The sequence below is a fragment of the Medicago sativa genome, chromosome 1, assembly GCF_051527215.1.
Source record: "Medicago sativa cultivar Bolivia chromosome 1, Bolivia_mono, whole genome shotgun sequence".
Taxonomy (NCBI): Eukaryota; Viridiplantae; Streptophyta; class Magnoliopsida; order Fabales; family Fabaceae; genus Medicago; species Medicago sativa.
The window spans coordinates 94,940,229-94,958,308 of NC_140749.1; the positions used below are offsets into that span (position 1 = coordinate 94,940,229).

Consider the following 18,080-nt stretch of genomic DNA (forward strand, 5'->3'; position numbering starts at 1 on the left):
GACCAATTTTGACTCGGTCTACACTGACGTGGCACCCTAAGTGAGGTGCCACGTGTTATTATTTTATTTTTTTTGGCATTGGGGGGCCAAAACTGCTATAGTTGCAAAACTTAGGGGGCGGTTTTGTAGTTTTTTTCCTTAGGGGGTCAAAATCGCAACTTCGTAAAAGTTGGGGGGCAAAAACTGCTATTAAGCCTTTAAACTTTCATATCGTACCAAATCACATTTATCTTTTTTAATAATCCCAACAATATAGAAAATATCCCCAGAAAAATATAGAAAATATATACTATATATATATATATATATATATATATATATATATATAAATTTTTATATTTTTTAACGTCGCCAACAACATAGCTTTTTTACGGATAAATTTTGCTTAATGGTATAATCGAAAGTGATAAAGTCAGCTCAAAACACGTGTTCCTTTTATATGTAGTATATACTATTATTGTTGTTAATTTTGGTTAAAGGTTGTTATTATGTTTATTATTACTTTAATTATTTTATTCCTGGAAGATGATACTTTTAGATTATTATTTTGTCTCAAAAAAATTGTAACATGAAAAAAGTTATTGTACTGTATTCTTTCAATAACATTTTAATTACCTATAAAATAGCACAAATTATTGGAAATTTATGTTACTCTATTTTTTTAATTAGTAAAATTTAAATGACCCGTGCATCGCAGTAGGGTCCATGGTCTAGTAGAAATAGAATAGAATCCAATAATGAATGTGAGGTTGTATGTTGGAGCCACAAATTTGGCGTTGATACGATGAGAGGGAGCAAAGCAAACAAATGGCATGGTTGGTTGTATCTCCAAACCCATTGGAGAGTCAGAGGAGGGAGAGAGGGAAAAGGAATCCAAACGCAACACAGTTTAATTTAATATATCATTTTCTCTCTCTCTCTAGCAAATTGAATTGAATTAATAATTAATAATAATAATAATGCGGTGGTTTTCGCACTTGGTGGCAAACATTCTTATTCTCTCCTTCATGTTCGCAACAACAAATGCCGATGACAACAACGCCGCATGCAATCACGAAACGCAATTGGTAATTATTATTATTATTTGTATTTTAGTATTTTATTTCTAAGGAAGGATATGTATGTAACCATTTGTTACAGGTTAAAGTGAAGAATTGGGTTGATGGCAAAGAAGGTGACATGCTTAATGCTATGACCGCTAAATTTGGCTCTATTTTGCCTAAACTTGCCGATCAATCTCTCAAATATCCTCTCATTTCTTCCATTCCCGCTGACTGTTGTTCTCCTTCAACTTCCAAGGTGCCTTTCTCATCCTCTTTTTCGAAATCTATTGTGTATTATTGCATCTTTTATCATCATTATTTTATTTAAATTTAAATAATTCCTATAAATATTCAAACCTTTTTTTCACCTTTAGTCCCTCAAAAAATTTATCACCACTTTTGATCCTTGATTTTAAGTTATCCTTGTAAATTTTGATTTTCTTTTCTTCACATTATGTTTATAAGTACATTATAAAATTATCTCTTGCAAACATTTATTTATTTTTTAACTAGGGATGAATTAAATATGAATTTTTGGGTGAGATTCTTATATATTCTAACCTTTCCTCCAAAATCTCATTTGAAATTTCAAATGTTACACGTGAGTTGACTTAAAAGTAGATACCAAAATTGGTGCTGGAAAACTTATGAGGGACTAAAAGCCAAAGAAATTTTTTAGTGGGACTGAAACAAAATGTTAAAATAGTTTTAGGGTTTTTATTTTTATTTTTCGAATCAACGTGGTTGTTGTGTTTTGCATTGCAGTTATCTGGATCAGTTGCTGTTTGTGTTCGTGGTAACTGTGACTACACAACTAAAGCTACATTATCACAGTCAGTGGGTGCTACTGCTGTGTTGATGATAAATGAGAGTAACTTCCCCACCCATACATCCCATTCATTTCACTCAAATGTGTTTCATCTCGCATATTATATTGTCCATCCCATTCCCAGCACCAAATCATATTTATCCTCATTTTCATGCCCACGTTTTCTTCCAAACTACTAATTCTCATGGTAGCCATGTTAAGTTCTAGTTAAAAAATACATTAATCAATGAAAAACTGAATCTGTTAGCATTTCTATTTGCTATTTGACTTGTTATGTTCTTTTTAAATGTTTACTTCATTTTTGTTAACTAGGTTTTCCATGATTGTACTTTGTCCATAAATCTATCTATATTTTATTTTCTCTCAGAGCTTGTTGAGATGGACTGCCCCAAGGATACCACAGAAAAAATAAACATTTCAATTCCAGTTGTCGAAGTAACAGAGGAAGTGATAGATAATCTCAACAAAATTTTGAAGTCTGGAAAAAGAGGTTGGGATTTCAATTTCTAAAACTTCTATTCGAATTTATATACCATTTGAAAAATACATATGCACTTATTTATCAATTATGTTGTCTCAATGTATAATTCTTTTAACCATGATAAGAAATATATGAGAGAGAGAGAGCCCGTGGTTAATTGAACTAGTTGTGTCGAGACATGTATCTTGTAGCGAGTATATTATGTTCTTGTCTCTGATTCGTATGTGCTGAAGAATGAGGAGGAATCACACACACACATTATATTGCATGTGTCCTTTGTATGGTTGATGAATAAATAATAATAACTATAGTACGTGATAGGTAAAAACTTAGTATACATCTTCAATCTCCATTTTCTATGTTTGTGTTGATTTAAGTAACTTTAGTTGTAGTGATTAGCCTCCCCATTGAATACATTGTACCTAAGTGTTAATTTATTATACTTGATCATAGACTTCTGAGATTATCTTGTTTCATAGTACTTCTTGTAAATTAGACATAAAGTAAATACCAAAAGCAATAAACAAGTGCCACTACATGGTGTTATTTTGATGGGAACACGTTTTTCACTGGGTTTTCTCTTCCACATAAACACATGCATGCATTTTTTCATAGCTTATTTAAACAATAAGTTAATTAAAAGGAAAACATTACAGGTTTTACAAAAAAAAAAAAAAACATATATTTCTATTAGATTCCTTTTTGCACGAGATTTACAATTGGTTGATTTTGAATTGCCCATTTCAGTGGAAGTTCTACTATATGCTCCAACTCGTCCAACCATAGATTTCTCAGTTGGATGTTTGTGGTTGATGTCTGTCGGAACAGTTATATGTGCTTCGTTATGGTCAGACTTAACTGCTCGTGATCAGCTTGATGAACGCTATAATGAATTATCTCCCAAGGTTTTTTCATGTAACCTTATATTTGTATTAGTTATGATAGTTTCTTAAATATGTTATGGATTGACTTTTAAATCATTTGATATATCATGATGTAAAGTTACACTTTCATTTAACTAATGTTTTAACGATGCTTAAATGGGGAATTTACAATCAATGAATTGCCTTATCATGAATGCTATTATGCCTTTCCTTTCATCTTTGACTACCTTATACTATATGATTAGACATCAATCATTGCAATCAGTTAACTATTAGGTCTAGACTAGAGTTATTATTCACTAAGCAAGTCTTATTATCATCCTGTGTTCATCTAGTTTAATGATTGCAAGTTTATTTAGTTATTTTACTACTGAATCTTAAAGGATATTAGTTTATACATGTGTGTTTCTTTTTTATTTTAGGGATCTTCCACGGCTGAAAGAGTGACAAATGATTCTGAAAACGAAATTGTTAACATAGATACAAAGGGGGCTATCATCTTTGTCATTACGGCTTCTACATTTCTCGTGCTATTATTTTTCTTCATGTCATCTTGGTTTATCTGGATATTGATTGTACTTTTCTGCATTGGTGGTGTTGAGGTATGGTAGCTTTATTTCATTGATTTTATTACCCCCCCCCCCCCCCCCCCCCCCACACACACACACACATATATTTATTTGTGTGAGTGTGTGCATGTTTATATGTATACGTGTATATATGTATGTATTTCATGATTTGCTCAAGGTATTGATTCCTTATCATCGTCTATGATCTGTAACAATAAAAACTATAAGTGTATAATTCTAATTCAATAAACAGAGACATACACCATTCAAATTATATTACATTGATTTTGTTGGATTTCAAAACTATTGGTGTATGTTTGAGAATGTGTTCTTTTAAGAGCACAAATAAATATTTATACCGTCACCTTGCGGATGAAAATAGGATATCATAAACTAACTACTCTCTCACCAATTAAACTACAAACATGAGGAAAGTTATTCATATAATTGTTCAATCATGCAAATTAAATAGCTAAGCTCTCCTAAACGATACAACTAGACAATGTCTCCAAATACAACAACAAATCATTGTACACAAATATTTGTCAAATCATTGTACACAAATATTTGTCATCTCTGATTGATGAGAAGAACAATGGCGAGAGACATTCAAGATTAATAGAAAGCGAAAAAAGTTTTGGATTATTCTCTTCTTCAAGTTTGAACATGGCCCTTAGTCCTTAGAGATCAACCAAACTTTCAGGCAGACAATCAACCCTTCCGAGTTTACTTATATTATACAAATCTGATTATTTTTTTCATTCTAGTTGCATGGGAATTATTGTTTTCCATACATAGGGAATGAGAAACTTCACTATGTTCTTGAGTCTGTTTATGCTTGTATACATTTTTTTCTTTTGAGAATATTTTGTTTGCCTCTGACTCTATTTCTCCTTTTTTTTTGTTGGATAGATTTTTCTTTACTATAAAAAAATGTATCATATGAAATTAGTCACTTCAATTAATTTGAGTTTTAGTTTTTTCACAATTGCTTAACTCCTTTTTCATTAACTAAAGCATTTTTTTTTTCATTTTAAGGGGATGCATAATTGTATTGTAACCCTCACTTTAAGGTATAACATGTCTTATTTCTTCTCATAAAAAGTAAAATTGTTGTTCTTTTTTCATATTATGTGCTTGTTAACTTTACATTTGTTTTTCAAATTTATGAGTAGCAAACGCCCCAATTTTGGTCAGAAGATTGTGAATTTACCTATGGTTGGAGAGATTTCTATTTTCTCACTGGTGGTGTTGCTATTCTCTGTGGCATTTGCGATAATATGGGCTGCTACTCGACGAGCATCATTTTCATGGTTTGGCCAAGATGTTCTTGTAAGTGGAAGTTTCTAGTACCCATACAATTTCTATTATCATTGCAATTTATGTACTAAAACTTAAAACAAACTTTGGAATATATTATTCATATTGATAATTGTATGAGATTTAATTTGTTTTCTTTAAACATGTCATTAAATGACTCTAATTGATGAAACAAGACAAATCCATGATTTTTTTTTTTCAAAAACAAAGGCAAAAGTTGCACTGATTTTTATTCGTAGGTTTAACTTTGTTGATGACTTCATACTTTCATCGATTTTCTTTTTTATACATTTCACCCTCTTGGCTACATACTTAAAAATGAACATGTTGATGTATGCACAAACACATACAATGCATTTTTTCCAGCAAAGTTTTTTGTGACTGTGTATTGTCATTAACAAATTTTATACGTTCCTTGATTCCATAACAAACTTTCTACAACAACGCATTGAAAAATGGTTTGTTGTCGTCTCAATAATGATTTTTACAACTCACTCATGATGAGATATTTATAGAATCTATTTGATTTTAGTGTTAATAGTGTTTTTCACCCCTGTAATATAGGTTATTTCCGGTTTTCGCTCCAATAAAATTTTCGTTTTGATTTGCATCCTTGCAAAACTTTTTTTTTCCGGAAAACACCCCTCCCCCATATGACTGTGCATATTTGTTGACGTGCTACACTATGTGGCATGTTGACTGTGCATATATGGTTATGTGGCGTGTTGACTGTATAATTAATTTTATTTTTTATTTTTTTAAGGGTACACGTGGCATTTGTGCCTATTTTTAAAAAAAATTATCATATAAATTCATTTATTTTAATTTAAAAATAATTTAAAAAATTTGAAAATAAAAAATTCAGGAAATTTTTTATTTACTGAATTTTTTTATTACGAAAAATATTTTCCAAATTTTATATTTTTTCTAAAATTTTAATTTCAAAATTGATTTTTTAAAAATCTGGAATAAAATTTTCGAAAAAAAAAATATGACATCCAGATTTTTAAAAATAAAATGTTTTCCAGATTTTTTTTGTAGAAAAAAATTTGACTTTTTTTTAATTTGGAATTTGTTTTTTCTAATTTTAACTTTTTTTTTATTTTGAAAATTAAACTCCATAATCTTTAAAAAAGAATTAATTTAAAAAAAAACCGAATATTTTTTCTAATTTTTTTAATATTTGAATTTAAATAAAAAACCTAAAATTTCAAATAAATGTTATCGTTTTTTATGATTTTTTAATATTTGAAAAAAAAATATTATTTTTTTGAATATGTTTTGGATTTTTTATAAAATTAATTTTCAGATATTTTAAAAAATAAAATCTGATGAGGACAATTAAAAATAAATAGAAATTAAAAAAAAAACAAGTCAGCGCCACATATGCGCATTTGATGAGTTGGATGGAGGAGGGGTGTTTTTCGGAAAAAAAAAGTTTTACAAGGACGCAAATCAAACCGAAAATTTTATCGGGGCGAAAAACGGAAATGGCCTATGTTACAAGGGTGAAAAACACTATTAACCCTTGATTTTATTTGACATAACTCACTTGAAATACGACTTTATTCTTTACAGGGTATATGTTTAATGATAACAGTGTTGCAATTAGCTCGCTTGCCTAATATTAAGGTAGATTATTGACATTTTTTTTGTTAATAATTTTGATTTCGTATTTGTTTTTTTCTAACATTTAATTAATAGGCACTAAGAGTCGTCCGCAAAAACGGCTATTTTCCCCTAAAGGGCGAAAGGAAGAATAGGCACTAAGGGTGTGTTTGTTTCAAGTTATATTTATTGATTCCCGGGAATAAAATGATAGGAATATATATGCCTATGTTTGTTACAAGTTTACTAAATTTTATTCCCGGGTATAAAATGTTCCTGGGAATAGAAAAATTTTCCCAAGGAAAAGGGTGGGAATAAAGTTCCCATGGAGATGGGAATAAATTCATAAATAGTTACCTATTATAATCCCTATTTTTATGGTTCCTAGGAATATTATAAAGTTAACCAAACATATTTTTCCTAAATACCTTGGAATAAAATTCCCATCTTTATATTCCAAGGAATGTTATTCCTAGGAATAAATTTGATAAACTTGAAACAAACACATTTTCCCCAAACATTAATAGGCTATTTTTTCTAACATTTAATTATGATCCTAAGTTATAATTTTTTTTTTTCATCATTTTCATATGCATTTGATGTCTTAGGTTGCAACTGTACTCCTTTGTTGCGCATTTGTATATGACATCTTTTGGGTATTCATATCCCCGGTGATATTCCAGAAGAGTGTTATGATTACGGTAAGTCATATTTTTTTATTTGTATAGTTCTTTTACCAGGATTGTTTATTTACATTTTGGACCTCTGATACAAGTTCTCAAACTATATACCCAAACCAATTTTTTATTTTTTTTTTGCTTTCTTTTATTACATTTTTTTTAATTTGATATTTGTTTTTCATCTTGCTATAAATATCTACATTTTGTTTTTAAGCTTTTATTTTTCATTCTCATCCGAGAATTGAACTTTTCATGTTTCTTTCTAGATTTTCTTTGTGTCTCCTCTCTATAATATAAGTTATTTGTTACACCAAAGAAAAATGGTATATGTAGTTTAACGTTTTGCTATCTAGGTTGCTCGTGGTGACAAAGCAGGTGGTGAAGCAATTCCCATGCTTTTGAGATTTCCACGTCCTTCTGATCCTTGGGGTGGCTATGACATGATTGGATTTGGAGATATTCTATTTCCTGGTTTGCTTGTTTCCTTTACTCGTAGGTATTGCATTCCTTATTTAGTCAACATCTTATGCAGAAAATATGTAAACTTGAAAAGTTTTTTTTTGTTGACATTAAATGAAATTTCATTAGCAAAAGTCTGGCAATAAATCAAAAGCCAAGACTACGGAAATACAAGGTGGGGTCTCTTCAATCCATATACAATCGGGATTATGAAGAGAGTATTGAGCTAGATAATGAGCAGCTTAACATGCAAGAATCTTAAACTACGAAAAAAGACATTAAAATTAATGCAATCTCCAATAATAGATTCAACATAGTTGGGATGTTGTTGATGAGTGTTCAGCGCCTGAACCACATTAGAAGCATCTGATTCCGCTATAAGATTCAGAAAAAACATGTCTTTTGCAAATTCCAACCCCTTCCGCATAGCTAAAGCTTATGCTACCTCTGAATCTGGTAATGAAAAGACTTGACAACAACTAGCAGCAACCATAATACCTTCATAATCTCTCACAACAACACCAATACCCCACTTACCCCCTCTATTGGACCTGCTGCATCAACATTTAGCTTATAACAACCATTATCAAGGGGTGTCCAGTGAACATCAGATATAGGTAAGTTTGGACCTCCACTTAACGTCTCCAACAACACCGTATTAGCACTATTAAAATTAGCAATAGATCTTTGTGCCTTTTGTACAGTGGTAGCCACATCAATTTCAATCCCCTCAAAACATTTTTTATTTCTAGTGCACCAAATTTCATAACACAAGGCCAAAACATTAACTATAATATCCTCATTTTCATCAATAATAATTCTTTTCAACCACTCTTGAAAGGGCACGTACCTAGAATCATGTGAATTGAACACCACACCCAAGAAGGAAGCAAACCATATATGTTTTGACCAATGACAATCCATAAAGAGATGTGAAATTGTTTCATTATGCTGCCCACAAAAAACACACAATGGATCACAACTGATTTCTTTTTTAAAAAGATCATTTTTGAGTGGTAGTTTTTCATGTAAAATCCTCCAAGTAAAATGGATGTGTCTTGGAGTACTTTTTATTTTCCACAATTTTTTCCACACTTGTTGGTCAATGTCCTGCATTGAGCTATGGGAGACAAGTGCCTCACGCCTTGCCTTTAAGAAACGATTTGAACTCTTCACAGAAAAAATAGCAGATCGTGAAGCACCTCACACAAACTCATCTTGTGATTGAGAGAAAGAAATTGGCAACTGAAGAATTTCATTAATTAAAGAAGCATTCCAACATCGAATATCGTCATGAATGAGATCTGAAACAAACATAATATCATAATTAGAAGGTTTTGGTGACCAAATCTTGTGACCATTTTGATAAGGAAGCCAATTGTCCTCCCATATATGAATTAGGTGACCATTCCCTACTCTCCAAAGTCCTGCTTTCTCAATAACATCCACACGAGCTTGCAAAATACTTCTCCAAGTATAGCTTGGACAATAACCGACTGAAGCTCTCAAGAAAGTGCTTCTAGGAAAATATCTTGCTTTCAAACATTGAGAGATCAGTAAGTCGTCATTATGCATAATTCGTCAACCTTGTTTAGACAACATTGCAAGGTTAAAATCATGGAATGTTCTAAACCCCATTCCACCTTTCTTTTTTTCTTTACATAATGTCTCCCATTTAATCCAATGAATTTTACGCTCACCTTGTTTGCTTCCCCACCAAAATTTGCTAATCATGCTTTCAATATGCTCGCATAAACCTATTGGAAGTAGAAAACAACTCATCACATACGTAGGAATTGCTTGAACCACTGATTTGATTAAAATTTCTCTCCCGGCAGTTGATAGAAATTTTTCTTTCCAACCTTTCAGCTTCTTCCACACCCTATCTTGGACAAAATTGAAAACTTGTTTCTTAGACCTACCAACAAAAGCTGGTAGCCCCAAATACTTCGAGTGACACTCAACAGCCTTAATTTACATCCAACCTTGGAACAAAATTTTACGCTCATCAGGTACATTTCAGCTGAAAGAGATTTTTGATTTATCCAAATTAATAAGTTGACCAAAAGCAGATTGATAAGAATTAAGCACTTCCTGAATGGTTTGAGCATCTTGAAAAGAATCCCTACAAAAAATGAGGCTATCATCTGCAAAAAATAAATGATTAATTTTTGGAGCCCCTCTAGCAATTTTAATTCCATGAAGACTTTTTTCTTCTTGTGCCTTATTAAGAAGCCCAGAAAATACTTCGGCACATGAGATAAATAGGTAAGGAGACAAAGGATCCCCTTGACGGAGACCACGTTGAGGACAAAACTTATGACAAGGACTTCCATTAAGCAACACAGAGAAAGATACCATGGAAATGCAATTAAAAATTAAGCTCTGCCATTTTTGTGAAAACCATAGACTGAAGCACCTTTATCAAAAAATTCCACTCAATACGATCATATGCCTTTGACATATTCAACTTTAGTGCCACATACCCCTTCTTACCTTTGGTTTTTTTCCTCATGTAATGAAAAGATTCAAAAGCTAGTAAAGCATTATCAGTGATTAATCGTCCCGTTACAAAAGCACTTTGAAATTTTCCAATGATATCAGGAAGAATCAATTTCAAACTATTTGCAATTGTTTTTGTTATTATTTTAAAAACTACATTGCAGAGAGAAATAGGTCGAAAATCACCTGGCACCTTGGGCTTTTTCTTTTTCGGAAGGAGGCAAATATAAGTATAATTAATGTCACCAGGATTTCCACCACGGTTGAGAATCTCCAAAGCAAAAGAAGTCACGTCCTTACCAACTATACTCCAAACTGTTGATAAAATAAAGCAGGCATTCCGTCAGGACCTGGAGCAGCATGAGGCTTTAAGTTTTTAGTGGCTAAGAAAACCTCATTTTCTGTGAACTCTGCTTCCAATATGCTACGCATAGAATCTGACATTCTATCTTTGACCACTTCCACAGTTTCAGAAATTCTTTCAGGATGACTGGTGGAGAAAAGATCCTGAAAAAAAATATTAAAAACTCTAGCAATGTCTTCCTCATCATCAAATTTTTTCCCATGGTCATCCCAAATAGTATCCACCCAATTTCGAGATTTTCTCTGAGAAGCTTTTTGATGAAATTTTTTTGTAATTTTATCTCCATGTTTTAACCACAAAGCACGAGACCTCTGTGCCCACCAAATTTCCTCACTTTCCAGCAAATCATTCAATCTAGCCTTCACTCTTCTAATTTCAGAGATTACTCCCTCTTCGTGAGAATGTTTATTAAGATTATCCAACTTCTCTTGAGTAATTTTTATCTGATTGGGAACATCACCAAAACGATCTTTACTCCATTTAGAAAGGTCATTCTCACAATGATTGATTTTATCAGACATAGAATCCCCTGCCATCTCCCACGCACCCTTAACTGCTTCCAAAATTCCACTACCACTCAACCAGCATTCTTCAAATCGTTGTAGTTTAAGAAAATTTTGTTTTTTCTTTGGCTTCCTAGAAACAAGTCGCAACCACAAAGGCAAATGATATGAAGCATACCTGGTTAAATGCACCACTGAAGCCGAAGGATAAAACGAGGACCAGGCTGGTGTAGCTACCATCCTATCAAGGCGAGCCTTAATATTAGAAGCACCATCTTGTCTATTATGCCAAGTAAATTTGTCACCCTCAAAACCCAAGTCAGATAGATTATGATTTTGAAGGGTGTCTCGAAACATTGAAATCACTTGGGAGCTACCAAAATTTCCACGTTCCTTCTCGTCATGTGAAAGAATCATATTGAAATCACCCATTACAAGCCACTTATCGGTGCTTTCCACCAATGCTAAACTATTAATTAACTCACATGTTTTATACTTCAATTGAGATTCCGGAAAACCATATACCCCTGTAAGCCTCCATTTCTCATCTCCATCCTCAATAGCAATTAGGACATCAATATGATTAGAGGAAAGGGATAATACCTCCATTTCAACCTCTTCCTTCCAAAACATTGCAAGACCACCGACACGCCTTTTACCTTCTCCAACACAATTAACAGCAACAACCCCAGATAAACCTTGTAAACTTGAAAACTTACACTAATAGATTTGAATAAAATAAAATTCAATTCAAATTCTTAATGATATGCATCCATCATTTTCATTTTTGCTAAATATGTTTCCTTTTGATATTAAAGTTATTGTATTAGTGACTTATCTTTGTCTTGTCTCTAACGGGTTGGGAAATCAACATGGTTGTGTTAGGTGTGATTATATTAAATAGATACACTGGGTTTAACTTTGGAAAATAAATTTTATGAAATTAATACTTAGTAATGTTCTGAATCATTTTATCACGAGTCCATGATAATGATAACAAAAATGGCAATGAGAATTTTTCTTTCATGTTGTTGTACATGAAAACTTAAGTGCAATATAATTGGTGATGATGGTTGGGAAATGAGCTACTGTTTAGAAGGGATGATGAAATATGAAAACCACTTAATATCTTTGCATGTCTAAATACATCTTGCGGGTCTCTTGGATCACCTATAAGAGGCCAAAAAGACTAAGACCGCCCCTAGAATTCATCACAACACTCACCGTGAACAACATGAATTTATCCTTTAAATACCGTAAATTCCATCGCACCAGATAGTAAAACATACGATGTTGCCTAAGAAGTCTTGCTCTCTTTACTTCATACAAGATTTTTAGTAACAAACAAGAAACGTTTTGGACTTATCAACCTTAGACCAAAAAATAAGTATCTTGCTGCTACATTTTTACCTTATCTTTTCATTCATGGTTGATATGAGTATCACTCTTATATTAAGTTTTTTATGCTAAGGATCGTCCTTTCACTATACTTTCAAATTTATTCTATTACCACATTTTGCATAACAATTCCATTTACAACTTTTATTTTCTCCAGATTTTTTTCTTTACATATATTACTTGAGAAAATTGTAAGGTTGGATAACCTGCACCAAGTAACGTAAAAGTCCAAGTTAATACATATGTTAAAAAAAGACTTGCATATTTAGGAGGTTTTGGACTTCCAAATAGAGTTACCTATAGAAGTTATATCTTACAACAACAACCAAACCTTATCTTACTAGGTGGGGTCGGCTACATGAATCAAATTACACTATAATGTTCTATCATAAACCGTAGTTGGATTCAACTCATTAACCTCTAAATCTTTTTTGATAGTTTCTCTTATAATTTTCCTAGGTCTTCATATGTCTCTTATGACCTGACTCTCATCCATCAGATTTCATCTACCTCTTCCTATAGTTACCTATAGAAGTATCTTACGAGGTTTAATTAAAATGGAACAAGACTACTATTTTATTTGACTTCTAATGTATCTAGTAGGAATAATATTAACCATTAAAATGGAGAACTATGGAATAAGAACGATTGTGAAAGTAAAAAGGGAGTTCATAAATGATGGAGAAGAAATACACAATAATTTTTCCACACACATGCCAACAATATGTTCTCACATATATATCACATCCATTGCTTCCATTTTTTAGTTATTTGGTCTCCTTCTATTTGCTTGTATTCTCGGATCTCTAACACAGTTTTCTTCCTCGTTACAAACTAACTCACCACCTACCCGAGAAAGTGTCCCAATTAGTGGTGCCTTAAATTATCCTTATTAGGAGAATTATTGAGTATTTTGAATAAGAATTTTAGAAATACACTGCATATTAAATCTTATGTTTGTGTTCTACTGTTCCATTGTCACTGACTACCATAATTCTGTTTTTTATCAACATTGATAAATTAAATTCATGTATTGAACAAATCTGATCACTTTTAGAATTACATGAATTTGATACATGAATTTGTTCAATACATGAATTACATGAATCTGATCACTTCAATTTAACACTTCATATTAAATTCATGTAATTATTGTGTTCTACTGATCCATGTTCCATACATGAATTTGTTTCCCATACTTCAATTGTTTTTTATCAACATGGATCACATATATTTATCAACAAGTTGGAAAGATATTTAATTATTTTTGAACTTGCTAGCTTTTTGTCGTTTGGATTGATATTCTTGCATAAGCATGATGATTACATGTGATAAAATAACTTTTTAATATTTTTTTGATCATTACACGTGTCTAATTTGAATGTGGTTTGGTTGTGTATTGATTTGTGTTCTTAAGTGTGGAGGTCCATGGTCCAAAGCATCAGACCAATGGACTTAAAACTCCACCTTTAATAATCACCTTAGTTTATATTGATCCAGCATATGTAGGATTTCTTAATTTTCAAGACTCCCGCTCAAGTCAAAACAAGAATCTTCTTAATTTTACTTGTTTGTAGCTTGGTGGTGTGGTAGCCTTTTTTTTTTCTTCCTTTTTAGGGGTTCTTTTTAACGGGGTCAGTCTGCTTGGCTGTATATACCATCCCTTCCTTTTTCTAATTGTTGTTGAGTCTCAAGTCTTAGTTGAAATTATAGTTTGTTTTAGATCGTGGACCTGTCTAAGATACCAACTGAGTTATTGCATATGTTCAAATACAATGTGATGTGACAATGTATTAGTTTCCATTCTTAAGTATGGAGGACCATGATAAAAAAAAAAAAAAAAAAAAAAAAAAAAACTATAACCAATGGATTCAAACTCTACACCACTTATAAACGCCTTAGTTATTCTTAATCCCTTTTATGTAGACTTTTTAATGCCCAACAATATCTATGTTTTTTTTCTCTCTCAATGTGCCTTATAGAAGATGTTCTGGTTTTAATGTATTTGTTATGGCTTTTGATGATCTCAGATTCGACAAAGATAACAAGAAGGGGGTATTTGAAGGATATTTTCTTTGGCTGGTAATTGGCTATGGATTTGGTAAGTGCTTCTGTAGTTGTAACACACTATTTTTTTCTTCTTTTTTGTGTATTTGTATTAAAGGAAAACAATAAAAACTCATGGAATAAGCAAGGGAGTAATATAGTTAGATGGACACGACTACTCTTTCTCAGTGTAATTAATATGTCTGTTTTGTGTATTAATATTACCAAATTAACCTTTGTTTGTATGTGTATTAAATTTGACTATTCATCTTTCAAGACAAATTAGTAGTATTAATTAGGGGTATCTTTAGGTAAAAAGTAATAAATGCATCTAGTAATTTTGAAAAGGAGTTTACATTTAGGGACAAAGATAAAATCAAATGGGTGCTTAGATATAGGGACGGAGGGAGTAGTTAATAAGGTAATATTAATATTAATAATGTTTTCAACTAATTAAAAAGGTAAATTTCAAATGATTATGTGCTTCATATATCATATAGTCCCTCCGGTCCTATTTACAAGAGAAAATTGACTTTTTAAATACATTGAATAATGTATGTATCTAGTCAAGAACCTAAACCAAATACATAAATTATTTAATGTATCTAAAAAGTAAATTGTTTCTTGTAAATAGGACCGGAGAGATTACAAACTTTTATTCTCACTAAATACGTGTATGCATTTGTTTTAAAGATATTAAATAGTAATGATTATCTTAAGGACACTAATTAAGAAATAACTATTAATATTGATAATGTTGTCAACTAATTAGAAATATCATATACAAACTTTTATTCTCACTAAATACGTGTATGCATGTATTTTAAAGATATTAAACAGTAACGATTATCTTAAGGATATTAGTTAAGAAATAATTATTAATATTGATAATGTTGTCAACTAATTAGAAAAATAAATATCAAATGATTTTGTAGGTTCTATGTCAAATGCGCACTTTTATCTTTACCTCTTGTACATTCGATGATGGGATTTAATGACATTTATTAAACATTTGTTGGTTAGAGTTGCTAACAACTTTATGCTAATGAAATAACCCCATGCTTAAGTATGAAACAAATTTGCTTGATGTTTATCATGTATTCATTATTCATGTCTTGCTTAAGCATTAAAACTAATGATTATATTCAGGACATTCTAGATCGTGAATTTAATTGGTCAAAAATTTATACTTGTACTCTAGTAGTATTTACAAAAGTTGCTGCATTTTAAGGTTATGAAAGAATGTATGTTTTTTGTATCAGGCCTCTTTTTAACATATTTGGGGCTATATATGATGAATGGTCATGGACAACCTGCCCTACTCTACCTTGTTCCATGTACGCTAGGTAACTAATTTTGCATTTTAGATTAGATAGATACGGTGTGGTTCTCATTAGTTTGCTTGTCTAATATTGAATGAATTACTATCAAATTAAATTGACAGGAGTCACTGTGATATTGGGATGCATTAGAGGTGAGATGAAGTCTCTTTGGAATTGTAATGCAGACTCAAGTTCATCTAGCGAGCCTACAAAAGTTTGAATCATCATGCTAGCTGTTCAATGAAATTGACATGTGAATTATTCAATGGGTATAGGAAAATTACCAGGTGTACATACATGTTACTCATTCTTGGGCTTCCATGAATATCTCTTGTAATTAATAATTAATTAATCAATGAAAATTAACGTTCTTTCTTTGTCTCTTCGTACTCTCCTCCATTCATACCATTGTTTCTCTCGGAGTATTATAACCATTGTACTGATTGTTTTTGGCTAAAGTTTTCTTCTTACATATCCATAACGAGATTTATATAATTGGCATTGTAGTTTACATGTAATTACGATTGTTTTTAGGAAAATGTTGTGTACATATTTTGGGGTATATACACCATGAGAGATAAGGAGATACGAGGGAGTGATACGATATGATATGTGATGAGTTGATGAAAGGATATGAAGAGAGAAATAGAAGAAAAACAAGATGTCGAATGAATGTACGAGATTAATGGATGCATACAGTATACATATCATTGTTGTTTTTTTTCTTCATAACACGCATTATTAATAGGTGTATTAGGATTAATTGTTTAAATATTTTTCTTTTGAAGAAGCTAAATTAACCCGCCCAAATTGACAGCAGGAAAATCGAACATGAGATCGTGATGTAAAACACACTCCCATATCCCAAACCAATACCACCAGGTCAAAACCTTGAAAGTATAAAAGCCTCGGATCTGTTATACACACAAACATCAACCAACAAAAATAGAAATTCAAACCTTAAACCATTTCACTCACATTGTGTGTGTAAGACAACACTCGAGTTCTCTCTCTTCTCCTTCCACATCTCACACCCTCTCTATCACCGTCATCTTTAGGTTTTTGTTTTGTTTTACCGATTTATGCTTGATTTTGTTTTCGGTTATGTTTGATTACTTTTGTATGTATAAATCATTTTTTAAGTTCACGGGACGTATAAATCAAATATAATGCTAGGCTATGTGTGATGTTTCTAAGCAAAAATTCAATACTTTTAGTCGGTAATGGAATTCTATGTGGAAATACTTTTAATCGATAATTCTTGCTTCCATTGTTGAAAATACTTTTTGTTGGGGCGAGGATGGATATGGTGCCTAAATACTACACATTCTCATCCATTGAATTGTCTATCGTTGTGAGCACTAGTATTTCACTTCACACATTTTTTCATAGGTAAAGCGCTATTGACACGCTCTCGCACACAATTTTAAATTACAACGGCACAATCATAGACTGTTATTATCCTCTACATATTCTTGATACTCGTGGTGGGGGGGGGGGGGGGGGGGTGGGTTGTTTCAAGTATCGCTGGGTTGAAAATAGCCACCGGTTTACCCATTTAAACCCTTATTAACCGGTGTTTTTGGCTCGTATGACCCGCACATTTGTTTAAAGCCGCCCACATAACAAAAAACCTACGCGGGTGGACTGGTTTATTTCGGTCAAGCGGGTCTTGTCCACTTGCAGTCAAAATTATGGGTATTAGGGACTAAAAATGAAGCTACAAATTTTGGAAGGACGAAAACATCATATTTTATTTTTAGAGACTAAAACCAAAGTTTTATTTAATGGTTTATGACAGTTATTTTGAACAGAATAAATAACTTTATTTGACGATTTCGTTTCCCATTTTATATTATTTAGTAACAACTTTACAAGTTCGATTGAGCACACATCACGACAATTTTTTTATGAAAAAATAATAATATATAATTAAATTTAAACTATTTTTAAAGATTAACCAATCACAGGCTTATCATTTATTAGCTTTTTTTTTGTTTTGTTCTAGAGAGCCTAAGAGACAAGTCACACACATAAAATAATGAGAAATTATGAGTTCAAACTAGCGTTTT

General features: G+C 31.7%; 1 protein-coding gene across 2 annotated transcripts; it reads left to right on the forward strand.

The window, feature by feature from the left end:
- The first annotated feature begins 746 nt into the window (after positions 1-746).
- LOC146959492 (signal peptide peptidase-like 3) lies at positions 747-16,389 on the forward strand. Of its 2 annotated transcripts, none has more exons than XR_015025019.1 (14): positions 747-1,067; positions 1,141-1,299; positions 1,809-1,914; positions 2,240-2,362; positions 3,101-3,258; positions 3,660-3,839; positions 4,845-4,879; positions 4,982-5,138; positions 6,705-6,758; positions 7,343-7,435; positions 7,768-7,906; positions 14,671-14,741; positions 15,949-16,032; positions 16,131-16,274. XR_015025019.1 is itself a non-coding variant. In XM_085741406.1 (14 exons), exons 1-14 carry the CDS (start codon positions 960-962, stop codon positions 16,226-16,228), a joined length of 1,569 nt encoding a protein of 522 aa, XP_085597532.1. In that variant the 5' UTR covers positions 747-959; the 3' UTR covers positions 16,229-16,389. The 2 variants fall into 2 exon arrangements, 1 of the variants encoding a protein (XP_085597532.1); XM_085741406.1 differs by having other exon boundaries at positions 7,768-7,910; positions 16,131-16,389.
- Positions 16,390-18,080: the final 1,691 nt, after the last annotated feature.